The sequence below is a fragment of the Mustela lutreola genome, chromosome 12 (assembly GCF_030435805.1).
Source record: "Mustela lutreola isolate mMusLut2 chromosome 12, mMusLut2.pri, whole genome shotgun sequence".
NCBI lineage: Eukaryota > Metazoa > Chordata > Mammalia > Carnivora > Mustelidae > Mustela > Mustela lutreola.
In genome coordinates, this window is record NC_081301.1 from 1,706,111 (window position 1) to 1,731,593 (window position 25,483).

The window sequence follows — 25,483 nt, forward strand, 5'->3', positions numbered from 1 at the left end:
GCGGAGTGTGGCGTCCGTTTTGGTGCCACCGTCCTGAGATCATGAGCTAAGGTGAAACTTAGAGTCCACTGCTTTGCCCGTGCTCGCAGGGGTTGTTTCTGTAAATCCAGCGTGAGCTTCTGAGGTCAGGCGTTGGGTGTGTGTGTTCTTACCGGCGACCTACAAAGCTACGTTTGTTTCGGGAGGTCAGCATAGCGATTGGACAGCTCTCTCCCAGCCGTGGTTACCGCAGACAGAGCCGCTGTCCGTTGCCACATGGCCTGCGCAGGGTGTCTTGACCTTGTGCTCTATGTTCCTCCTTCCCTCACCGCTGAAGTTCAAGTTCTAGCCTTTCTCCCCCTCTAACAACTTGCATTGAGTTTTTCCGTTTATAAACGAAATGACATGGTCATTATAGAAAATTTAGAAAACACCATGAGTAAACAAAATCAAATATATATTTGCTGTAACTTTACCAGTTGGAAATGTAGCGTTTTAATATAAACTCTCATCATTTTTGTTCATTTGGATGTAATATGTAGGCTTAAAGGCACAACTGGGTGCTTCCAGCTGCTGGGCCCCCAGCTGAGGCTTGCTCTTGGCAGGATGGGGAGGGGTGTCTGGGCTGGCCTGCCGCCCGCCTGCTGTAGTCTCCGGGTGTGGGCTACGTAGGTGGCCATGCGCATTTTGCTTCTGCTCGCCACCTAGGTGAGGTTTTTTTCTAAAGGCTTTAGAATGGTTTCTGCAGGTTCTGAGTATGGCGGTCGGACTGGTGTTTCATACTGTTAGTCCATGAAGGCATCTTACTCCGTGACTTCCCCTAGATCGGAGATGACCGAAAAAGAACTTGCCATTTTTAAGGGTGAAACATAGTGTCATCTTTTACTTTTATGTTTTCATTCACTGGGCAAATCAGAGTTTAAAAAATAGGGTATATGTTTGGCTATTTCTTTTTTTTCCCCCCAGTAAATTGTTTATCATCTTTGGTCATATTTCTTTGGGGGTGGGGTGTATTCCTTTTCTCCCCTACGTGATCACGTTTCACATATTTTAGGGGTTGCCCTCCGTGTTGCAGTGTTTTTGTACACGGTTCTCCAGGTTCTTGTTGCCTCTGTTTGCCTGTGGGCCGTGGCTTCGATGCGGAAGGTGGTTGTCGTGTGGTTCGGCCGCGTCACTTTCATCCGTTCACGGCGGTTTTCTGGAACTAACCTCTGTTGTAAAGAAATGCCCTGCTTCTGGCGTATCTGCTTCTGGTAGGCATTCGCTCATGGGACCTTCCCCTTAGGTCCCTGGCGGCCTCCTGTGGTCACGTGGCCTGCTGGGGTTGGATCTGCAGTCAGAGGTGACATAACTGTGACTAGGAATGACATTGTCACAGCTCGCGACCCCTTTCTTGAGTGCCGCACTTTGGTTTTCCTGGAGTTAATACTTGCTTCCGTTTTTTTTGTGACTTTTCTTTGTCCTTGCTCAGTAGTTACATTTTTATTCAGTGTTCTCCATGTTTCGCTAGTTCCTTAGCATTTCCATGTGAACACAAGCTTCTTATGTTGATCGATTTTCCCTCCTGTGTGTTCTTCGACGCTGGCCAAGTGCTGAGCCCTGGCCAGGGCTGCTGCGCTCACAGCTTCACGGCGGTTTCGCTCCAGCGTGGACTCCCAGTGTCAGACGGGGGCTGTGCTCACTCAGCTGCTTGCGAGGCTCCTCTGGGATGTGCGCTCCGATGCAGGGCAAGATGCACCCCACGCTCTCTGCACTCAGGGTTTTCCTGGAGCTGTGACGAGCCGTGAGGTCCCCAAAGCCTTTCCCACATGGACTCCAGTGGCTGTGGGTCCTCGGGCGCCTGGTGGCTTGGAAGGGGGCCTAGAGACCTTCCCACCTTCCTTCTGCGGGTGGGTTTTCTTCCCACTGAAAACTGCTGCATGTTTAACAAGGTTCAGGCGCTCGGGAGTTCCCGTAGGAGCTTTCTCTCCGGCATCAGTCTTCATGCCTGAGGACATCTGGGTCTTCTTCGAAGCTGTGCTTGTCGGCAGTGTGTTCCCCAGATTCCTGCTGGGTGAGTAGGCTTGGGTACAGATTTTGGCTTTTCTCACTGCCGTGTTGGCCTGTTTTCACTTGGGAACGTGTTTCTGTGGGTTCACTTCCTTTCTGTGTCTGGGTGCTGCCCCCCCTTTCAGCCACTGTGGAGTCGATGCCTGTCGGCGACCTCTGGGTTTTTTTCCTCTGCGGCATCACTTCTAGGGACTGTGCTGCCCAGCCTGAGTGGTTCGGTGGTTGCCACCTAGCTCTTGCCTACCTGCCGGCTGGCCCTTGCCGCACCACCATCTGGAGAGCCCTTGGCGTCCGTGCTGGGCCGGCCCCCGTTCTCCCTCTCAGCTGGTGCTGCTGTGCCGGGAGCGTGTGCGGACATGGCCGCGTGCTCAGAAAGGTTGTGGCTTTGCCCACATCCCCAGCTTCTGAGCAGGCCCCTTTCCCTCCCGCTGGGTCATTGGGCACTCTGGAGGGGCCTGGGGATTGCCCTCCCTCGGGCTGGGACTCCCCACTGAGCTGTTCTCCAGAGTCCCTGCTCTCTGTGAGTGACTGAGCTGTCCTGTGTCCGGAGTTCTGGAGTTGGACCAGCACCATCTTGCTGTGGCTTTTTTCATTTTTCTTGATGGCTGGCCAGTTGCTTAGTCTTTGACAAACAAACAAAACCTACCTTCACTGCTGTATGTTTGAGTTTTGACAAGTGGCTGTGTGTTTAACACTCACAGTCAAGGTGACATCTCCGTCACGTCACAGAGTCCCTTTGTCCCCTGTACAGTAGTGCTATAGCCTAGATCACTGCTGGTCTGCTTTCTTCCGTGGGGGTTAGTGTTAGCTCTTTCAGGTTTTGATAGAAATAGACCCGTGTATGTGCTCATTTTGTGGCTCGCTGCTTCCGTGGAATGAAATGGTTCTGACATCGATCCACGCTAGTGTGTCTGCCAGCGGTTTTCTTTTCGAACTCAGGAGGCTTCCATTGTATGAGCAGAGCGTGGCTTCCCGGTCCCCTGCTGATGGGCACCGCGCTTGTTCCCAGGGTCCGTCTCTTGTGACTGACCCTGCCAGGGACACTGTGCACAGGTCCACAGGCGGGGTGTGTTTTCGTCTCGTTGAGTAGCGTACAGAGGAGTACATGGACATATGACCGACCGTTGGAGGAGGTTGCCGGAGTGTCTTCGCAAGTGACGAATCTCCCACTAATGAGGGAGCCCCGGTGCCCCTGACTGTTGCCAGCACTTGGCCTCGTTGGTCTGTCCAGGTGCCCTTGGAGTGGACGTGTGCAGCCAGCTTCCCACGGCTTTCCTCCGTTCCTTCCCGAGGACTGGAGACGCTTGTAGGTAGTCTGTGGTTAGCTGCGTGTTCAAGTATGCTGCCCGACTTCGGGTTTTGTATTTAATTCTGTGTCAGTTTGGGTGACTTGTGACTTCTAAGGAATCTCAGTTTTACCTAAATGATCGAATTAAATTATTATCCCTTCAATGTGTGCCTGTCTGTAGTGACGTCTCCTCTTGTTGCTGTCACTTGAGTTTCTTTCCTCCGTTTGGTCTGCTTTGTCATCTTCTGTGATCTTCTAAAAACATGCTTTAGATTTTTCCTGATTTCTTTTATTTGCTATTGAACTTTTCTTCCTTTTTATTTTGAGTTCGCTTTGCTCTCCTCTCTGGTTGAAGGCAGAAAGCGAGCACTTACAGCCCTGTCTCCGCGCCAGCCTGTAGCTCTCCAGCAGGAGCGCCCTGTTTGCGTGCTGGGGCGCTTGTCCTTCTCGGGGCGCCGCCCGCAGCCCCCCCTGCGGCATCCTCCCCCCCCCCCCCCCCCCGTGGCTTACCTGGAGTGTGGGCCGGGTCTGCGCTGGCTGCGCGGCTGCTGGGCTCCTGCAGGGCTCCGGTTTTACACTCTCTTGTGCTCAGACAGTAGAGTCCGCGATGTCAGCCCCGACTCTGTTGGGGTCTGACGGTCTGCAGAGCGGCTTTCTGGAGCGCTCAGCGGGTGAGGGCACACGGCGCGTGCTGTGCCAGCACTGTGGGGTGCTCTGCCATGGGCGCCCCGGCTGTGGGCGCCCTGTCCCGCCGCCTGTGACAGGCCTTGTGGTCTCGGTGCCCGGCTTGGGTTCTGCTCCTCTGTGTTTGTCCTTGCGGTCTGCTGTTACAGGTACGGTCTCTAGGATTTCTGTATCTCCTGGATGGATTAACCCTTTTGTCATCAGGGAGTGTCTGTCTCTCGTCCAGGTGCCGGTCCTTGTCCCCAGGGCCGCCTCCACTCCTGAAGCACAGCCGCTCAGCTTCCTGACCACTGGCGCGCCTGTGCCGCGCCTTTCCCTTCCTCCTCGTACGTCTTCACGCTCTGTTGGCGGTCTTCCCTTTTTGATTCTATTTTTTTTAAAGTTTTCGTTTTCAGTAATCCCTGCCGTTATGGGGCTCGAACACACAAGCCCCTAAGATCAAGAGTCCAGGGTCCACACTGAGCCACCCAGGCGCCCCTCTCCCGTCTTTCTCTTTAACACGAGCACCGGCCTTGTCGCTGAAGTGTTCAGAGCGGTCACGTGTAAGTGGTTCCTGAGACCTGTGGGCTTGAGATCTGCTTTCTAGTTTTTTTTTCCTTTCCTCATTTTTTCCTTTTCTTTCTTCTTTTATGGCTTATGTTGGACTATTTCTCAGTACTCTGCTTTATCCAGTAGTTTTTGGGGGCTCGTTTAGGGTTTACAGTATGCATCTTTACTTCTGCGCAGTTGACTTCAGATAAAGCGATACCGTTTCACAAATGACGTCAGAAGCGCCTTTTCCCTTCCCGGCCTCTGTGGTGCTGGCGGCGTTCACTCCCTGCAAGCGCAGACATGCTGCTTTGCTTTCAACAGTTAGCCTTTTAAAAAAATCACTATTGTTATTATTATTATTTTAAAGATTTTATTTATTTATTGGACAGACAGAGGTCACAAGCAGGCAGAGAGGCAGGCAGAGAGAGAGAGGAGGAAGCAGGCTCCCTGCCGAGCAGAGAGCCCGATGTGGGACTCGATCCCAGGACCCTGAGATCATGACCTGAGCCGAAGGCAGAGGCTTTACCCCACTGAGCCACCCACATGCTCTGCCCATGTTCTTGTTTAATAAAACACTCAGTTTTGGGCGCACGGGTGGCACGGTGACTGCCTTCGGCTCAGGTCATGATCCCGGGGTCCTGGGATCAGGTCCCGAGTCGGGCTCCCTGCTCAGAGGGGAGCCTGCTTCTTCCCGTCCCTCTGTCCCTCCCCCTGCTTATACCCCCCACCCACCCCCGTCTCTGTCAAGTAAATAAATAAAGTCTTAAAAAAAAAAATTCATTTTGGTGTTTTTTCATCTGATTATAGTTTTGACCATATCCCTTGAAACATTAATGAGTATTTTTCTCCATGATTTTATTTTATTTATTTTTTTAAACATTTATTCATTTTGAGAGAGTACATGCGTATGCAGGGGTGGGGGAGGGGAGAGAGAATCCTCAAGCAGACTGCCTGCTGAGCCCAGAGCCCGGCTTCAGGGCTCGATCCCAGGGCTCTGGGATCATGAGCTCAGCCGAACCTGCGAGTCAGACACTCAGCCGACGGAGCCACCCAGGCACCCCCTGTGTATTATCTTATGATTGCAGTTTCGATTTTATCTTTGGGTTAATCATTCAAGAGAGAATACTTTGGTTTCTGATCATTTGTATTAGTTGTTTAAGGGGTGTACAGTTAAATCTTACGGTTAAAGTTGATTTGGTGTCACGTGTGACCAGGCAGGGAGCACGTGGGACACCCGCTGGGCTCTGCCGTGGGCCGTCCCGGCCACACGGTCTCACAGTGGTTTGTGCTGGTGGTGACAGTCTGCGTTGTCTGTGCGCCCCAGGCGTTCACCGAGGTGGCCCGTTGACCCTGTCGTGAGGTGACCAGCATCACATGGGTGGGCAGGGGCATGGAGTATTGCAGGGAGCAGCGGGCCAGCTTTGGTCTCCCTGTGGAGCGGCCGTGCCGTGGGGTCCCTGGACTCCTGCATCCGCGCGGTGGGCCTCAGGGATGCCTGCGCCCGCGGGACCGTGGACACGCGGGGTGGGGGTGCAGCCTGGGGGTGCAGAGGTTTGGGTGTGCAGATACCAAAGCCATCGCCCTTTTAATGCATTTTTCTTCTGCTTCAGGTAAACCTTAAAATGAGGGAGATAACAGAAAAAGAGGTGAAGTTAAAACAGCAGTTGTTGGAAAGCCCAGCTCACCAAAAGGTAAAGGGCCAGTTCACCTCCTCCCGAACGTATCCCGCTGGTGTCCTCCGGGTTTAAAGAATTGTCGGTACTATTTGCTTCCTCTTTACTGGCGCGCCCCTGCCCCACCCCTGCGGAGGAGCGAGGCCCCGAGGTCTCCCGGCAGACCAGCTCCGTGCCTCGGTGGGCGTGGCAGCGCACTGGGGTTTCTCCCTGCCGGGGGTGGGCGGGAGGGTGAGGGGTCGTGTAGGTCACGTGGGAGGGAGAGGGAGATGTTGGGAGGGACTGGGAACTCAGAATGGGGACGCGTAGGGCTACCTGGGAATTAGCCTCTGGATGCCACCAGTTGAGGAGAAAGTCGCCAGCTGTCAGGGGTGCCCCCGAGAATCCCTTCTGTGGCCCACGAGGTCGAGCGTGGCCGGTGGTGTGTCTAGAGCCTGGAGCCCAGGCAGATGATGTTACGTGTCCCGTGGAGCGACACGGATGCTGCATTATCCGTTCTGCTCATTTCTGTCCTGTCCTTCCCCCTGCGATAGTACTTTTTGTGCCAAGCAGGCATGTGACTGCACCCACATCCCTTACACGCGTGTACCATGTGGCCCGGCCACGTCTGTGGTCTTGGCGTCCCTTCGCCTCCTCCACGCGCTCCCGGACTCCGGGAATGCCGTGGGCACCACGCTCTGGGCCACACTTTCCGAGCCTCATTGGTCTGCAGATGGGCACAGACGACGCCCTGAGCACCTCTCCGAGTGGCCATTGGCATCTGTCGGTGGTGGTGCCTGGCCCGCGCCGAGTTTCCGGGGTGTCCTCTGCTCTCGCAGAGGCTAGTGTTGGTGGAGGTGCCTGTGACTTCCCACCTCAGTCGTGTGGTGAGCGAGGGCGTCCGGGTCACGTGCACCGGACAGCCCTTACCTCTCAGAGGACGTCCCGGCTCGTGAATGTTGCGTGACGGTGTGTCTGGTGCGGTTCCGCCGGGCCTGTCTGCTGACACTCTCTCCTGCTTCCTCCCCTGCTTCCCGAGCAGTCCCCCTCCAAGTGGTACTGGAAGTTAGTGCCCGTAAGTGAACGCCGTGCGCCCAGCCGCACCAGACAGCCTTCGTGTTGCGGTCACTTGCTTCCATTAAACAGCTGCTCACACTCGAACCTGGTCCTTTGGTTGAAAGGTCCTCCCTGGGATGGGCGCTGCTTTTCTCCAGGGCGAGCCGTAACCCGGTTCTGGGCTCAGTAGGCTTTTTGTAGCCCATACCCAGCTTGGTTTTGCCCGATTTTTTAGGTCATTTTATAGGCAGACTCTGGCGTTTCTTCTTATGGACACTTAGTTGTGGAGAGCCATGCAATAAATGCAAGGAGTCACGTATGCGGAAGTGCCTGGGTTTTGAGGAAGCGAGACTGATTGGCTGACGGCAGACATGGGTGAGCCCGTGCGCACTGCGCGATCAGGGAGAGGGGCGCGTAACTAGAGCGGTGATTGGCCGAGGCGGTGGATATATATATAGTGGGGAGATTGCCTGTGGAAACACAGAAAAAAAGTGAGAGAGGAAAACGAACAAATAAAGAAGCTTGCCACCCATCACGTCTCCGGGTCGTTCTTGCTGGCGAGAGCGACACTTAGTTTACTTCTTTACGTGACGAGCATAAAAAGAGACGAGAGGACCCATCTCTAGTCTCACAGACACAGGAAGGAACGGTCGGATTTCCAGGTTACTCTTGACATTTTATCAAGATGTTACATCCCTGACGGTGAGATTGACTGTGACATCTCCTAGTGAGTGTGACCCGGGTCATGGCGTGGCTGCAGGAGGCGTGCCTCGTGGAAGGCCACTCGCGTGGCGGAGGGGGACGTCCCTCTCTAGAGACGTCTCGTGGGGTGTGCGGGGCACCCCTGCTTCCTTCCCACCCCTGCACTCTGGGGTGGGGAGCGGGACGGCCAGGCAAGGCTCTGAATTAGGTCAGCAGATTCAGGATTTCTGGAATCCAGTTTAACAGTAAGTGTGAATTTTCCCATAAGAAGAAAGTTAAAAAGTGGGGATTTGGGTCTGCAGTTTTAGCTGTGCTCCCCTTGCTGATGTGCTCAGGCAGCAGAACCCGTTTGTTGCCCCGTTCCTGTGGGAAACACGGGGCCCTTCCAGTGGTGCGCTTTAGGCTGGAGCTGTGGTGCACAGAGCTTTCCGTAGACTCTTCGTTGCCCGTGCCTTCAGTTTAATTGTTCAGACCAGCCAGTCCGTAGTGTTTTATCATGAGGGAGACACCATGGCTGTCAGCTGGCCAGCGCATGCGTTTGCTGGATTCTGCTTTGTGGCCAACTTTGGGGAGGATTTTGCTTCTCTCTGAGATGCGTTTGTAACCAAGACGAGGACAAGCTTGTTAGGAGAGTTTGTGTGTCTCCGCACTTCTGGAGCCCTGATGGCCAAGGGCCTGAGTGTTAAGTTATGTTACTTAGTGAGGATGTCATCGGGAATTGAGCCATCCTGTAGGAAGGCGAGTCCCAGCGGACAGTGTTGTAGAGTCTGAAAGACGCGGTCAGGAGCAGTGGCCCTTCCGGCCTCGCATAGAGGCTGGTAGCTGGGGCCGCGCATCCAGCGCCTGGTGGACAGGCTCGGCTCGTGTGGCCGAGCCTGGGGCGCGGCGGGCAGGCCTGGCAGGCTCCGCCACTACGCGCTGGCGCTCTGTGGCCTGGCGTGTTAGAGACCTGCCTTGAAGGTAACGAGACAAGCTCTTTGGACCCCGAGGTTGAGTCCTTTTCCCCAATCTTCAGCCCATGCCATCCGTCTTCCACGCAACGCCATCTGCTTTGCTGCATGCCGTGCTCCGTCTGTCACGTGTGTGCTGTGTCGTGTGTGTGGAAGCCTGGCCCGGTGCATGCGCTCTGCTCTGAACCCGGCCCGTGGGCTGTCCCCGTGGCCGCCCGCTGTCCCCGCTGTCACGGGCCCTGAGAAACAAGTTAAAGTCTCCATGAGCACATGTCAAGGGCACGGAGGAAACCGTTCCTGCTTGGACAGAGTTTTGGACGCACGGCCCGCCCCAGCTGTGTCGACTCTTCTGCTGGGAATGATACTCAGACAACTTTAAATTCTTGATTACTCAGTGATGGTTTTTCTTCGGGTGGAATCCGGCATGAGTCTCAGAAATGCGCGGTCGTCAGGATGGACTGGTTTTCTTTCCTGTTTGCCTCGTGTGTTTTCTTCCCCTGGAGCGAGGCGGCTGTGCCGTGAGGGTCGATGCAGAAGAAACGGAGTGCGTGCACGGCGGGACCCCGGGGACGGGCGCCTGCGTGGACTCGCCTCCCCTGGGTGGCATGTGTGTCGGCACACCGTCCCCAGATATCCTGTGGTGGGGGCCGTGCCGGCAGGCCGGGGGTGGCGCGGGATCCGGTGCACAGCCCCTCCTCAGAAGGCAGGAGGGTGGAGGCCGTGGCCGCCTGCTTGTCACAGGGCATGTGCGCGTGTCCGGTCTCCTGACGCCCTGTTGCGTTTATGAGAAGTCTATGGAATTTTAACGCGGTTTGGGGAGTTTCTCAAACCGTACGTTAGTGTTGTTTCGCCCCTTTCTTAACAGCTGAGGTTAGGGCTGATCCCACCGAGCCAGGAGCAGAGAGGCAGGTCTTCCGAGCCTCAGTGTCTCACCATTTAACTTGTTTCTCATCGTGCCGAGCGGGTGGCTTTCGGGAGTGTGGCCGCGCACCCTGCCTCCTCTCTCGCACGCCCTCAGAGTGGGACAGCCCGGCAGCGTCCTGCTGTCCCCCAGGGTGGCCGTGGCGCTCAGCTCCCCGGGTCTTAGCATGTGTGTTCAAGGCAGAGCACGTCATCCGGACATTCAAGCTTTTCCTGTGTGGTTGCCATTGTTCCCGCGTCATCCAGTGGGCATCGTGTCCGCCGTCCACGTGACGGGCTGCAGCGTGGCGGTCGTGGGGGCGCGGCGCGCGTACACTGTTCTCCTTCTGTCGACTGCAGGTGCGCTATCGCCGAGAGCACCTGTCCGCCCGGCAGCCGCCCTACTTCCCGTTGTTGGAGGACCTGATGCGCGACGGCAGTGACGGGGCCGCGCTCTTGGCTGTGGTCCACTACTACTGCCCAGAGCAGATGAAGCTGGACGGTGAGTGCTGCACGCCCCCGGGGGGGAACCCGAGCCCTGCGGGGCGCGCCACGCGTGTGTAGGGCCAGATGCATAAAGGGCCGGGGCGTAGCACGCGGAGTCCTTGACCCCAGCCAGGATGTCTGTGGATAGATGCAGACAGACCAGGGGGATGTGCTTATGCTTGACCTGCGTTTTTATTTCACGGAGAAATGGGATTTTGGAAGTATTTGGGTAAAGTCTTAAACTTATGTGACTTCTCTTACATTTCAGTGTGGTTAGGGTTTTGTCTGTCTTGCTACAGTCCATTTGAAACATCTAGAACTGGGGGCCTGGTGGCTCCGTCTCAGCTCAGGCCTTGATCTCAGGGTGGTGAGCTCAAGCCCTGCGTGGGGCTCCACGCCCTCCTCAGTAAAACTGAAATCATCTAGAGCCTAGTTGGGGGGCGGCAAGTGTGGGGTGCGTTTCTGAGTGGCTCCCGCATGCGTCCTGCTGGTGACAGGTCAGCGTGTCTCTTAGGTGCACGTAGCCCGGTGGGTAGGGAGGAGACGCAGACGCTCCGTGGACTGCAGGGCAGCGGAAGTGTGCGGGGGCTGCGGGAACAGGAATTCGGGTTTAGGTTTTGCTAAGCATCTTTCCTTCTTTCTGAGGGAGGGAGGCGCAGGCCAGGAGCGTGCCCAGATGACTCCCTTACCGGTGAAGTATTTGTGTTAGGCGCGGACCCCAGGGGATGGAGTGGAGGTTATTCTGCCTCAAGCACGGGGGAGGTGGATGTCATAGTGTTTGTAGCTAAAGCAGTAGCTGAGCTTGAAAGAAAGGGGCAGTCTTGGGTTCCAGAGAGGGTCTCTGTCATGGAGTGAAAGTCGTGGCTGGCCCTGGGCCCATCAGGCCTCTCATGCTCGTCTGGCCTCGGGGCTGTGTTTTTAGGAGCATTGTGATCGGACCAAGGAAAAGACAAGGAAAGGCCTGTGTATTGGCCTTGGAAAGATTGAGGAGACTTGTCGGAAGCCTGTGGCCCTGGGGCTGGGGTGATCTTTCTTGAGGGAACAGATCTTCCAGGATGCATCATGGGTGTGAAGGGGTTGACTTGTATGTTGCCCGTGTGGTGAGGGGGAAGTTTCTTCCTGATCTGAGTCTAGCACTAGTTGGAGTCTGGGGCCATGGCCGGGGGTGGGGTCTGCTTAAGGCACCTCCAGGAGCCAGGGCTCCCACGTGCCCGCAGAGAACGGCCACCCGTCCTGAAGACAAGCTCCGTGGGAAAGCAGGGCCGTGTGGGGAACGGCACATCTGTCAGATCTGACTCCCAGGCAGGGGTGAAAAGGAATGTTGGAACGAGAAACAGAATGTTCAGAATGAGGAAGGACGTTAGAAAAGAGGTGGGAACCCTAAGAAGGGGGCGGGATTGTTCAGAGTGTGCTGGAACTTTCCTGGGCCTCAGAACCTCGATGGGGGTTTCCATGCCTGTCGCCCTCCACATTCTGGCTGTTTCTTGGGTCCGCCTTCCGGCTCAGCAGTGCAGACAGCTCCTGGTGCATCCGGCCTGCCCTCTGACCTGTGCGTCGGAATCGCAAGACAAAACGAGCTTCTGGCAGGCGGGAGTCCCCGGGACAGAGGAGGTGGAGCCACGGGAAGACGTGGCCGCGTTGAGCCTCGTTGCGTCTGACAGCAGCACATCAGCGTGGGTTTTAAAAGTCACCAAAGTCCAGGAGGCACGAATGGAGTCACACCCTTCAGTTCAGTCACGGCAGCTGAGGGGGCGCGTGTACAAGTGGGGGAAGGTGGGGAAGATTCGGCTCCAGGGACCTGGCTTGGTCGAGTGCACGACTGCGCGGGGTCTGCGCTTTGAAAATAAGCAAGCCCGGAAGTGTCTATGGAAAATGGATTTGATTAAGGCCCCAGAAGAAGCCTCGGCAGATTGCAGAGAACGGATACTCTTCCCACAATGCAGTCAATGGAGAAATCGTTCTTCAGATCTCTAAAATTTTTAATGTTAAGAAAGCAAAGACGATGCATGGCCGTCCTAGTGGGGGTGTCCAGTGCGAGCTCCCCAAGGGCAGAGTTCCCATCTGTCCCGTCCAGGGGCGCGTCCCGCCCATCTCTCCCGCGCCCAGGACAGGTCGGTGCCGGGTACCCGCGCCGCCCAGCGAACGGACGACACGCACAGAGCTTGTGCTGGGCAGCCATGGGCGGCGGGAAAGGGCAGGCCTGTGGCCGCAGGGCACGTTCTGGAAAATGAGAACTTTAAAACAATGAACGAACGAGGTTGATCTAGCGCTAGAAGCCCGAAGAAAGCCGAGGGAAGGGGAGCGGCGAGTGGCTTCTCTCTCCTTCCGTCGTCAGCAGCCCCGACAGCAGGGAGCTGAGGTGCGGACTCGGTCTCGGAGGGCGCCGGGCCGCGTCCGGACTCTGAGTGGCGAGTGCCTGGATACAGCGCGGCGAGGAGCGGCGGCACTCAAGCCGGGGAAGGGGACCCGCTAGCTCCCGAGAAGCCCAGAAAGGCAGCAGGACAGACGCACTCAGGGAGGGACACAGTGGGGACTCGGCAGGGATGCCTGCCGCCAGCGCAGTCGCTCCTCCTTCAGGCCGCGGTGACCTGACACAGCTCAGGAGATGGGCCACACAGCTCTCGTGTCGCGCGTCTCACGCACAGCCGGGCAGGCTTGGTGGCCGGGCGCCCTGAGAGCCGGCCCTGGAGGGAGCGTCTCATTCCGGAGGGCGAGACGCTGCTTCTTGATGTGCGCCTGCCCAGGCGGCTGCCTGCCTCCCGCGGCGCCTCCGGTCCGTCTGCTGGTCCGTCTGCCGCGCTCCCGTGCACACGCCTCAGGGGTGAATGGGGGGGTGTGGCGCGCACACGGGGTGGGGGTGGGGTGGGTAGTACGCAGCCACAAGAGAATGAAATCTGGCCTTTTGCAACCACATGCATGGACCTAAAGGGGGTCAGGCTCCGTGAAGTAAGACAGGTAGATAGTGTATGATTTCACTTACGTGTGGGATGTACAAACACAAACACAAAACAAGTCAACGCTGGGGGTGGGTGGGTGGTTGCCCCGGGGGGGGGCGGGGAGGGAGAGTAAGGACGTCAGCCACAGGAGCAGCCCCGGGGCGACAAGGACAGCTCGGGGGTCCAGTCGGCAGTGTGGGCGCGGCCTCGTGCGGGGACAGACGGTGACCTCACGTGTCGTGGGGAGCGTCTCGTGACGTATGTAGCTGCCAGCTCGCTCTTCTCTACGCCTGAAGCTAGTGTAATGTCAGCTGCGTGTCAGTCAGTCGAGCCGGGGCGCCCCGGGGCTGAGCGGGTGAAGCGTCTGCCTTCGGCTCAGGTCATGATCCCGGGGTCCTGGGGTACAGGCCCGCGTCAGGCTCCCAGCAAAGAGAGTCCAAAAGCAAAGTGGACGGCGGGAGAGAAGACGGGGAACAGTGAGAGGCCCTGTCTGGACAGACAGGACCGGAAGGCGGGGGTCGGCTGCAGAACGTGCCGGAAACAGGCTGTGAGAAGCCGCTGGACGCCCTGGGAGCCCGCCGGTGCTGGGCCCCTGCGTCTACACAGCCTGCCCTCGGGGTACTGGCCTCGGGGTCCTGCCCTGCCCCTGCCCTGCCTCCGGGAGCCACTGTCCCTGAGTCCTGAACAAAGGAGGACCCATTGACGGTGCTTGGAAGAAGTTTCTAACTACATTCACAGATGCGAAGCATCAGTCAGTATAAAACCCGTGATTTCCTCGGATTGTTCGTTTGTTGCCGGTCCAGTACACGAATCGTTACAGAAAGGGACCAAGTAACGTGACAATTTACTTGGAAGTGCGAAGGCAAAAGGACGCGCCACTGTTCGACTGCGGTTTATTTGGGTGCGCGTGAGTCACAGGAGACGCACGGGGACTCCCGCTGTAGTTTGCTCCAGACGCTGCCTTGGTTCCGCGCTGGATTTTCTCTCTCTGGACCATCTGAGAAGGACTTGGGGGACAAAGGCATTCTGTCCTCACAGCAAGAGTCAGGAACGTTCTGTCCATTGTCGCCGTAGTGTCGCTGTTTGCTATCGCTCCCAGTGCGGGTTCGAGCCCACGCCACACCGTAGGTGGTCATCAGGCCTCTTGTGTGGTGTCCCATCGTCGGGAGCCGGTTCCCAGTCTTTTTTGTCTTTCTCGGCCTTGACCTTTTGAAGAGTACAGCAGGTCCTTTAATTTGTGGAACGTCCCTTGTTTGGGTTTGTCCGTTGGCCCTCCTGCTGAGATCCTGGGCGTGCATTTTTAGCAAGAATGCCCCAGCAGTGGTGTATCTTCCCAGGGTAGGCTGGTGTCGTGGCCCCTTGGGTTGCTTGGTTCAGGAGGTGTCCCCAGGCTTCTCCAGTTTGAGACCGCTAGGATTGCTTTCTCATTAATTCGTCATTTGGGGAAGGGGCTCTGAGACCGAAGCCTGTTTCTCATCAGACTTCAAATTGCTGGTGGTCATGTCCGTCAGCGGCTTTCTCTCTCTGGCCTTTCCTCTTTGCCTGTGAGCCTGCCCCTGAGGGGAGTGACGAGCCTTCTTGCCCCTGCCTGTGTGTTGGTCTGACTCGGGGGCTCGAGTTCTTGCTGGTCCAGCGCTTGTGACGGGGTTTCGGACAAGTCATTCTGAAGAATCAGAGTGTGGGGACTTGGCTCTATGAAGACCAGGTTTTGTTGAACTTTACATTGGCCAAACCGGTGGTTTGGGCCTGGGAGAGTCCAGTGGCCCCGAGGAGCTGGACCGGCCATGTTCTGGGGGCTTGGTGCCGGGGAGGCGCCTGGTGCCGGGGACGGGTGGCCACCTGGGGGGAGGCCGTGAGGTCTCAGTCTACCTGAGGTGGGAGTCCCTGCCTGGGATGAAACACCTACACCTGAAACACAAAACTTAGAGGATTTTGGGAAGAAAAAAATAGGAAAATATTTTTTGGACATCAGCGTTGGGATGAATTACTGAAATTACAAAACAACCACAAGCGATAGAAAGAATTATTACATTTAACCATATTGAAGGTCAGGGCGCTGACCAAGGAACACTGTAAACAAAATGAAGTGACAGATGATAATCCGTGAGAAAATGATGGGACCAACAGACAAAGGGTCATTGCTCCGTCCTGCCGTAACCATGGTGAGCGGAGAGTCTGCAAATGAGAGGACAAGGAGCAGCCCGCGGAGAAGGGACAGGCGTCGCGGAGGACGTCAGGGATGCCCCCCGTGGTCAGGGAGGTGCCATTTCAGAAGGGGGACCTCACGCTCGTCCAGGTGGCGGGAGCTCCGAGGCTGGCTAACGCCCAGCTGTGGCAGGGGGGAGCCGAGAGCAGGTGGCCCGGTGTGCGGAGCGCGGCTCCTGCTTCCCCCGCTGCCTCTTGGAGAGCCGCAGGAGCTGCGCGCAGAGTTGGTTCTCACGGCGTAGCAGCGGGAGTTGGAGGACGCCGGCCAGCTGTCCACACGCAGGACTGAAATCTCCCGCCCACACAGACAGACGGGGAAACGTAAACCTGAGCTTGGGGAAAGACAGGCTGCAAAATGGCAGGTGGCCTGTGTTACCCAGAGCGTCCATTGGAGAAAGCTGGGTCGTGGTGCCATGTGCATGGACACCTGTGTGGGCACGGGTGCCGCAGCCGGAGAGAGCCGCAGCCTTGGGCGCGCGGTGGGGGTGGGCTTCAAGACTGTCTGTGGGATTCAAGCACTGGAAGAGAAGACCGGAATCAGATAAGGTGTGCTGTGATCGCTTCTCCCGTCTGCGTGCGGGTGCTCTGGGATCCGGTCCCTGCATTTGTCAGTTTTACAATCTGCACTTAAGATAAGGGACGCGCTTCTGAGGTCTGCCGGCGCTCACAGTTACTGGGTTTCTCTGGAGGCGTGGGGCAGGCTGGGCTCCTCTGCGAGGGGGGCGCACGCAGATCTCAGTTGTCCTGCTTCCAAACTCTTGGCGGTGGCTTCTTGAAAAGAGTTATTTTCAAATAAGTTCTACTTCTGGCATTCTTGTGTGTGTGAGCTTGCGGGCAGGGCTCCCATAGTGCTCGGCTCGGCTCCTTCCACGCTGGCTGGAGAGCAGCTGTCTTCCCCCCGCTCCCCCGCCCCCCAGCCCCAGCACTCAAGACTCCGGGGTGGGGGGGCCCGTGTGTGAGTTGACCGCTGGAAGGGTCTGGCATCCTGTAAAGCCGCATACCTGGGAAATTGTCCTGCCCTGGATGCCAGTGGCCGGCGGTCCCCAGCCGCTTTGCTGGAGGGAGATTGCTGCTGCATGTGGTCTCCTGATTTTGTGTGTGTGTGATTAGAAGTATTTGCTGTTATTCCTTGGAAAGCCTGACATTTCCCGTTTGGTACCCCTGTCCCCACCCCCTAGGGGAGATCACGTCTCGCAGGGGGTTTGCGGTTGGCGAAGGAGACGCAGTGGAACATTCGCCAGCTTCGTACGGCAAGGCCCTTGGAGAAGCCACGGGGTGCTGCCGCTGTCCGTTTTGGAGCCCGTCTTAAATCCCAGACGGTTTCTGTTACGCATTTTAGGTGTTAACAGTTAAATTCAGGTCCTGGGGATTCTCGGATCTCTTTGTTGAGTGTTTGCTTACTGTACTTAGTGTCACTCGTTACATTTCCTGTGACGTTTACTTAGTGTCACTCGTTACATTTCCTGTGACGTTTAGTCCGTGATGCTGCCCTTTCACAGCTGCACTCCCTCCGTTCAGCATGTGTTCAGGGCAGAATTAGACACAGGCGTGTACGCGCACCTTGGGAGCAGAGTATCCCCAGGGTCAGCCACTCCTGTCTTGTCCGGCAGACATATGCCTGAAGGAGGTCACGTCCATGGCCGACAGCCTGTACAATATCCGGCTTCTGAGAGAGTTCGCCAACGAGTACCTCAACAGATGCTTCTATCTCACGCTGGAGGACATGCTCTATGCTCCCCTCGTGCTGAAGGTGACCGTGAGTTAGTAAAGACGCAGTTTCTAAACCCATTTATGAATAAGCTGCTTACTGTGTGCCTGGTTTTGTTTCCTTTAGCCGAACGTTATGGTTTTCATCGCCGAGCTCTTCTGGTGGTTTGAGAACGTCAAACCGGATTTCGTCCAGCCCAGGGATGTTCAGGAACTGAAGGACGGTGAGTGGCAAGCCTTCTGGGAGGAGATGGTGGTCTTGTCCGAGCTGCCAGGTACAGCGACAGGAAGGCGCCCGTCACGGGGCTCTGCCTTTCTGCACAAGGCTGTGTTTAACTGCTTTCTCCTGGGAACACGGAGCCCTGGGCGGCCGTCTTCGCTGCCGTGTGCTGCTGCGCTGTGGCCCGCGGTGGTCACTGCACGAGCTTTTCTGCTCTGGGCCTGTGCTTGTCCACAGCATCAGAATCCCAGCATATTTGGAGAAGCGCTGTTGGGGCTTCTGGTTAGCCTTCCTGGAGGGGGGTGTACGGCTCTGCTCTCGCCCACGAGGAAGGAGAAACATCTGTTGACTGTGATCTAGGATCAATCTGCCAGCCCTGGGAATCAGCCAGGACCCTGGGAATCCAGGGAGGGGGAAGAGCATCTCCATGTCCACATGGTTCCTTGTTGAGGATCTAAAAAGCTATAAAGGAAATAGAAATCTGATGTATTAAAATTAAGGTGTTTTTCATTGAAAGAAAGTAAAGAGTTAAAAAAAAGAAGTCACAGTGGGGAGAAGGTGTTTATGATATGTACAACAGTTACCTGCTGTTGGAGTGTGTCCCTGCTGTCTGACATCCTGGTGCCCAGCGCGTGTCCCTGGCGTCTGGCGTGACCAGTGCCCGGAGCGTGTCCCTGGTACTCGAAGTATATAAAAGCTCATGCATATCAGTAAGAAAAAAGAACAGAAAAATGAGCAAGAGACTGGAATAGGGAGTTTAAGAAAGCCGTATTGCAGACGCCTGGTAACCTTGCAGGGAAGGGCTTAGCCTACTTAGCACTGGAAACACCACTGCTGGGCGGACACCCCACCAGACTGGCAGTAAGACAGTCGAGCAGGGCCAGGGCTTGGGGCGGGAATGCAGGTGCAGCTCTCTCCCCTTTTGTTTTTGGGATGGCGGGTCACCGCAGCTCAAGGGCCTGTGCGTCCCCTCTTGCCCGAGAGGCCGGAGCCTGTCCCGCCCCTGCCAGCCGGCCCCATCCTCATTGCCACCTCACTGGCCTCCTTCCCGTGGTGTCCTGTGAGGTCGCGCCCTGACCGTGACCCTTCTCTGCACCGTGGTCCTTGCTGTGCTCTCCTGGGAGCCCCAGCTCCCAGCAGTGTGTATGGAGCCCGGCCGGCACCAGCGGTGCTGATGGGAACGAGATGCCTCGTGGTGACCATTCGGTGTTGTGACCTGTGCTCTGGCCGGAAGAGCTGGCCTCCGAAGGGGGTGGTGGTTTTTCAGAAGAAGTGGGAGGGAGGCGTGCAGGCAGCCGTGCAGGGCAAGGGGGCACGTGTGAGGCTGCCTGTGGGCTGTGGCCTGGCTTGTGGGACCCACGTGACCCCTCTCTTCTGTAGGGCATGTCCTGGTCTGGCACTGGCCGCGTGGGTGCCAGGCAGTCCTCCAGGCTGACTGCGTGTGTCTGCTCACAGCTGTCACTGGTCCTCCCACGTCCTCATGGTGGGTCTGGTGGAGTTGACATGCCACCAAGTGGTCACTGGGTCTCCTCTGCAGGGCTGTGGGCCACCTTTCGTCTTCCAGGTGCAGGCCCGGTTCTGCCTCTGGCTCGTCCATGCGCGAGGCCTTTGTGCCGACGTAGTGGGGTCCGTGGGCAGCCCAGTTGGCAGCGGCCGGCAGCCTAGTCCACATTCTGAATTGACGTGCTGTTTGCCAGGCTCGGGCTTTTCTGCCAGCTGGCCGTGCCGTGGCTACGGGCAGGAGCTGGGGTGGGGCCGCGGCGGACGTCGCCCACAGCCGGAGGCACCAACAGCTTCTGGGCGTGGTTGGAGGCCGGTTTGCCCTCCTCACTGGGAGCGTGTGACGGCGTTCTGCTCAGGACACGTTGTCCTGGGTGACCTGTGGCCGAGGCGTTTGGTCTCCGCCGTGCCCAGTGTGTGCCGGGTTGCTTTGTTGGTTTGTCTAAAGACGTCCTTATCTGGGGAAAAGAGGGTGAGCGAGTGTGTGCACGCTTGTGGGGGGGGCAGAGGGACAAAGAAGCCTGGGCAGACCCCCTCCAAGCACAGAGCCTGACACGCGGCTCCATCCCAGGGCCCCGAGATCATGAGCTGGGCGACGCTGAGGGTCGGACGCTTCGCCGACAGAGCCCCCCAGGCGCCCCAGGGCTTGGTGTGTGGAGGGGGTGGCTCCCTGTGGTGGGCGGCGCGGCCCTGTGCAGCCGGCGTCCGCGGTTGTCACCCATGTTTCTCCCCTTGGGACTTGGCACCCTGTGGCTCTTTTCCTGCCACTGACGCCTGCAGGGCCGAGGGTCTGCGGAGCTGTGGGACCTGGGCCTGTGGAGGGGCCCTTGCCTGCTCTGTGCTCCCCGGCAGGAGCTGTGGTCTGGTCGCCGTGTGAGCTCCAGGACCCTCCTTCACGGCGGCGAGATGGTGTCTTGTGTTTGACCTCAGATGGTTGTCTGACCCCTGCGCCCCTAGTTCTAGCTCTGAGGTTCTGTTTCCCTGCTGGCACTCCCAGGGCCACTTCATCACAGGCCCTGCGGTGCAGGGTTTGCCCCCGGTGGGTTCCCCCCCAAACTTGGGCCTGGATCTGTCCAGTTGCCAGGGGGCTGCAAGTCCAGAGTCTGTAGGCCCTTCACGGGTGCTGATCTTCTCCGTCCCTGATGGGGTGACTCGGGGTTCTGCTGTCCTCTTAGGGTGTGTGGGGGGCACCGCCCTCTGCACCCTGAGCAGGTGGGGCTGGAAGGGCTGCCCGGGCTGTCTTGAGTCTGGGGCCACCGTGGCAGCCAGTGGCAGGGCGCCCGTGGTGGTGGTGGTGGCGGCTTGGTGGTGTTTGGAGACATGCCCACCAGTTTCAGTTCTTCTTGCTCTAACCTGTGGTGTAGCTTTTCATTTTCGTAGCCATCACGTTTGCAGTGTTCATTACCACAAAATACACTCATTGATTTGAAACCAGTATTTTGGACAAGTTTGTTTTAGGTAAGAGTTGCATTAATTTTTAGTTCTTAAAAAAGCTGTGGATTTTTTTTTAGGTGTTTTTTGCTGATGTTTTATTACCTTGAAAAGATTTTATTTATTTATTTATTTATTGGACAGAGATCACGAGTAGGCAGAAAGGCAGGCAGAGAGAGGGGGAAGCAGGCTCCCCACTGAGCAGAGAGCCCGATGCGGGGCTCGATCCCAGAACCCTGGGATCATGACCAGAGCTGAAGGCAGAGGCTTAACCCACTGAGCCACCTAGGCACCCCCTTGCTGATGTTTTAAGTAACTGTATTTTATTTTTTTTTTTTATTTATTTTTTTTTTTTATTTTTTTTTATTTTTTTATTTATTTTTTTTTTTTTTAAAGATTTTATTTATTTATTTGACAGAGAGAAATCACAAGTAGATGGAGAGGCAGGCAGAGAGAGAGAGAGAGAGGGAAGCAGGCTCCCCGCCGAGCAGAGAGCCCAATGCGGGACTCGATCCCAGGACCCTGAGATCATGACCTGAGCCGAAGGCGGTGGCTTAACCCACTGAGCCACCCAGGCGCCCATGTAACTGTAAATAACGTGAACATTTCTGTAAATTGTGATTTCTGCAGCTAAAACAGTGTCACACCACAAGAGCAGTCGGCCTCCCGTTCCCATTTCCAACGCCACCAAGCGCAGCTTCCTGGGCAGCCCCGCAGCGGTGAGCCCCGCCGACGCGCAGCTGCCCACGCAGCCGCCAGCTGAGGGCGGCCACAGGCACCGCGTGCACGACGAGCCTGAGCATCTGTGAGTCCCAGCCTGTCCGCCTCTTGTAGTTGCTTGGCAGCTTGAGTTGCAGCGTCTTTCCGAAGGGGTGATGGAGAAGGTGCTGGGGGGTTGGCCGTGGGAGGGCCTCCGCTGGTCTAGCCCCCTGCCCCCAGGACCCTCCAGGCATGCAGAGGGGCCACAGGTCCCTGTGAGCCTGAGTTGCAGTTTTGGGATATTTACCTCAGGTTGGACATTTTGGGTACTTTTTGGGCTTGTTTTTATAATAATTAATTTTTCCCCAAAAATCTACGATTCTCTCCTGGACTGCTGTGAGCCTGTGATGGTCTCTTGAGTTTACTGTATTTGCTGTTGACCTTGCGAACTGACAAGCCAGTGACTCTTGTGCCTGTTCTCTCCTGTTTAGGGGGAAGGGGGCTTCTGCCTTCAGTCCGTCCCATCCTTTACTGCCTCTGAGACAGAGACAGCAGAAGGCCGTGCAGGGGGAGGGTCCGCCCGGTAAGAGCCCCATTTCCCCTTCACCCGCCCTTTGTCCTTTCTCCTGTAACTTATTAAAAAGATCGTTCTCAGTTGACTGTTCCTGCTGTGATGTGGTTATTTTAGTTAGAAAGGTTACAGTAGAATACATTTTAATTTGTATGGATGCTCCTTAGAATTTATAGTCTTTATATGTTTTTTTTAATGTAAACATGTTTATACAAAACATGTTTTATATGTTTACATATGTTTATAATTTATAGCCTTTATAAATGATATGAAGTGTACGGAAAATCGCTGTGTGTTCGCTAGGCAGGAACGTGTGTGTGTCGATGTTTACTTGAGGTCCGGTTATTCCGGGTCGCGATGCGGCCTGATGACTGAGCTTGGTGTCACTCACTGGAATTCCCGAAATTTGCATCGCGATGCTCTGCTTTCCTTGGGCAGTTGTGTCCTGCACTATGGCGCATTTGCTTAAGAAATGGTCATTATGTTGAAAGAATTTCAGATGCTATAAAATGAGTTGCTTAACCCCGAGCGTCCCGCTCTCCCCACACGCAGATCAGAGACACCGGTCCAGTTCTTTAACCCGAGTCGACGCTCAGCCCCGCGGTGCAGCACTAGCGTGGTCGGAAAAAAAGAACAGGTGAGCTCCGCGTGTCAGATTCGCTTGTGTGTGACGCGCTCGCTAGGCGAGCACAGTGGCTCTCCAGATGGGCTCCATCCCTGGTCCACGGGGCAGAACTGTTTCCTGATGGCGCTGGACCCTTCTGCACTTTCCTCACTCTGGAGGTCGATGGAATTGGAGTCAGACGTGGGAGTCCGGGTGGACAGCAGGGACAATTACAAAAGTGTTTCATATTATAAACTTTTAGTTTTTTTAAGATTCTATTGATTTATCTGACAGAGATCACAAGTAGGCAGAGAGGCAGGCAGAGAGAGAGGAGGAAGCAGGCTCCCCACGGAGCAGAGAGCCCGATGCGGGGCTCGATCCCAGGACCCTGGGATCATGACCTGACCTGAAGGCTTAACGACTGGGCTACCCAGGCATCCCTCAGTTTTAATTTCTCCTGTGATAAATTTTCATCTTGATAAATATATACTAAAAACTATTGGGTGTCCTTGGTGATTTTTAAGGGTGTAAAGGGGTTCTGGACTGAAACATTTGAGAATTGCTGAAGCTGGTCTCTGTCATCCCCTGCCCTGGGAGAGGGTTTGCTTAATCCTCTAGACCTCCAGTTTGTCGTCTTTTTGTCACTAGTATTGTGTCGCTCAGTGTCTGAGTCACTGCTTGTGTCGACAATGGCATGTCCAACGGCTTCTTTCCCCACATCGCAGGCCTGTGTCTCAGCCGGCACCTTTCGCTCTCCATCACGCCACCAGCTGTGACATGGACCCCGGCTCCAGTGACAGCGTCAGCCTGGCCCGCTCCATCAGTAAGGATAGTCTGGCTTCCAATGTCATTCACCTGACGCCGCAGAACCAGCCACAGCCCACGGGGCTGAAGACCGATGGGAAGAGCCTTCTGAACAATGTGGATATAGAGGATGAGGAGGCAGAGCTGGTGGCCGTCATTAGGACGGATGTGGCGCCCCACTGTGGTGACCGGAGCCTGCCCCCAAGCGCCAGGTCTCCCCAGAGGCTGGCGGATGCCCTAGAAAGTACGCCTGACAGTTTCTTCCTGGAGCCGTTGATGCCGGCCGTGCTTCGGCCCGCCAAAGAGAAGCAGGCGATTGCCAAGGAGGAAGAGTACGGGGAGGGGCGGCCGCGGAGCTTCACGTCCAAGAGGCCCAGCGAGGGCCACCAGCCCCTGGTGCGCAAGAGGGCGCCCAGCAGTCACGGTGTTCGTGACCTGAGTAGGACTTTCACCCCTATCTCCTGTGCGGAACTCCCTGTGGGCATGGAGCCCGCGCCCACCGAGCCGGGGCTGCCGGTGGCCGGGGACGCCCGTGGTGGGCTCCTGGGCAGCGGTGGTTTCAATCTGTTACCTCAGGGGCAGACTGCCGATGGCTTCTTCCTTCACGTCACCAGAGCCGATGAGGACCCCGAGGGCAGGTTCTGCGTCAGCTGTGCCCGGAGCCCCGGTGCCCACGAGCCCGAGCCGTGGGCCATCCTGAGGCAGGACTCAGACTCGGACGTGGCAGACCTGGAGGAAGCGGAGCAGGATTTCGTGGGCGAGGACCCCCCCGTGGTGACGGCCAGGTGTGTCGGGGAGGAGGAGTCCGCCAAGCTGCAGGAGGACATGAAGGGGAAGGAGCACGAGGACAAGGATGATGCCAGCGGCCGCTCGAGCCCGTGCCTGAGCACGGTGTCTCAGGTCAGCAGCGTCTCCGTGGCCAGCGGCAGCGTGAAGATGACCAGCTTCGCGGAGCGCAAGCTGCAGAGGCTGAACAGCTGCGAGACCAAGTCGAGCACCAGCAGCTCCCAAAAGACCACGCCCGACGCGTCCGAGAGCTGCCCGGCCCCTCTGACCACGTGGAAGCAGAGGCGGGAGCAGAGCCCGAGCCGGCAGAGCCGGGAGCACGCCAGCCTCCTGGCTTCCGAGCTGGCGCAGCTGCACATGCAGCTGGAGGAGAAGCGCCGGGCCATTGAGACGCAGAAGAAGAAGATGGAGGCCCTGTCGGCCCGGCAGCGGCTCAAGCTGGGCAAGGCCGCCTTCCTGCACGTGGTCAAGAAGGGGAAGGCGGAGGGCGCGCCCCCGCCACGCAAGCCGGACGCCCTGTTGGGAGAGTTCGCCCAGCACAACGGCGAGGCCTTCGACGGCGAGGTCTGTAAGTCGGAGGAGCTGCTCCTGAAGGACGAGGGCCGGGAGGGCGTCCTGGTGTCTCCAGACGTGGACGCGGGCGGCCTGCTTCTCCTGCAGCCGCCCAGAGCAAAGGTCCCTGCCGCGCTGCCCGAGCTGGAGAAGAGCAAGGCGCTGTCCGCCGCCCTGCTGGAGGACGCCGGCGAGGCGCTGGACGTGAGCGAGGGTGACCTGTCCATCGAGAAGCTGAACGAGACCATCAGCACGCTGCAGCAGGCCATCCTGAGGATCTCGCAGCAGCAGGAGCAGCTGCTCATGAAGCCCCCCGCGGTCCCGGGCCCGAAGCAGAACGCCCAGGACCAGAAGGTCAGGGCGGCCATCCACTTCGTGGAGCCGCTCTCTCCACCCGGGACGACAGGTCACCGCAAGCCTCCCCGCCTTGGGCAGGGTCGGAACTCCCGCTCAGGCAGGCCGGCTGAGCTCAAAGTGCCCAAGGACAGACAGCAGACTTCCTCCCGCAGCAAGACCCCCACGCCCAGTAGAGAGACCCTCCCTCACCTGCGGCCTTTCCCCGCTCGGCCCCCCTCCGACCCGGGCTGGGACAGTGTTGCGGAGCCTGGAAACGAGGCTCACGACAGATGCCTCTTTGACAGCCACAGGCTCCACGATGAAGACAACCAGCGGACTTTTGTCTTGCCCCCTTCCAAAGACACAAACATCCTCTCGGAACAGGCGGGCCTCAAAGAAGTTCTGGGTAGCAGTGTGGAGGAGGCGGCGCTCGGCTCCCCGGCTGTGTCCGGGAAAGAGAACGTCCCTGCGGACGAGCCCCCAAGGAGCAAGGCCAGTCTCATCGAGGTGGACCTCTCGGACCTGAAGGCCCCTGACGAGGATGGAGAGACGGAGGGTCCCCAGAGCTCGGCGGACCTCGCCAGCGAAGGCGATCAGAAACCGGGGGTCGGCTTCTTCTTCAAGGTAAACTGTCGGACGGGGGGCGGGCTTCCTCTCGTGCCTTTGGTTTTACGGGTGTGTCAGAGGCTCACACTCAGAGCTGGGCCCTGCACGATCTGTCGCCAGGACCCGGCTCCGCGGGAAGTGCCCGCGGGTGCGGCCTGTTGCAGCGAGCGTGGCCGGGTGCCCATGAGGCTTTAGTCCGGTCCTGAAATGGGCATCCCATGCTGTTTTCACGGCTCAAAAGTGTTCTGT

At 57.2% G+C, this 25,483-nt stretch overlaps 1 protein-coding gene across 2 annotated transcripts in view; it reads left to right on the plus strand.

Moving 5' to 3' along the window:
* Positions 1-25,483, plus strand: part of CAMSAP1 (calmodulin regulated spectrin associated protein 1) — a 56,032-nt gene that overhangs the window by 22,349 nt on the left and 8,200 nt on the right. The window contains exons 4-12 of one of the 2 annotated variants that reach the window (XM_059141536.1): positions 6,142-6,222; positions 7,226-7,258; positions 10,152-10,293; positions 17,029-17,168; positions 17,253-17,349; positions 20,907-21,081; positions 21,467-21,558; positions 22,099-22,183; positions 22,876-25,252. In XM_059141536.1, coding sequence (XP_058997519.1) covers positions 6,142-6,222; positions 7,226-7,258; positions 10,152-10,293; positions 17,029-17,168; positions 17,253-17,349; positions 20,907-21,081; positions 21,467-21,558; positions 22,099-22,183; positions 22,876-25,252 — 3,222 coding nt within the window. The remainder of the gene's footprint in view (positions 1-6,141; positions 6,223-7,225; positions 7,259-10,151; positions 10,294-17,028; positions 17,169-17,252; positions 17,350-20,906; positions 21,082-21,466; positions 21,559-22,098; positions 22,184-22,875; positions 25,253-25,483) is intronic. The other variant, XM_059141537.1, reaches the window with a different exon arrangement.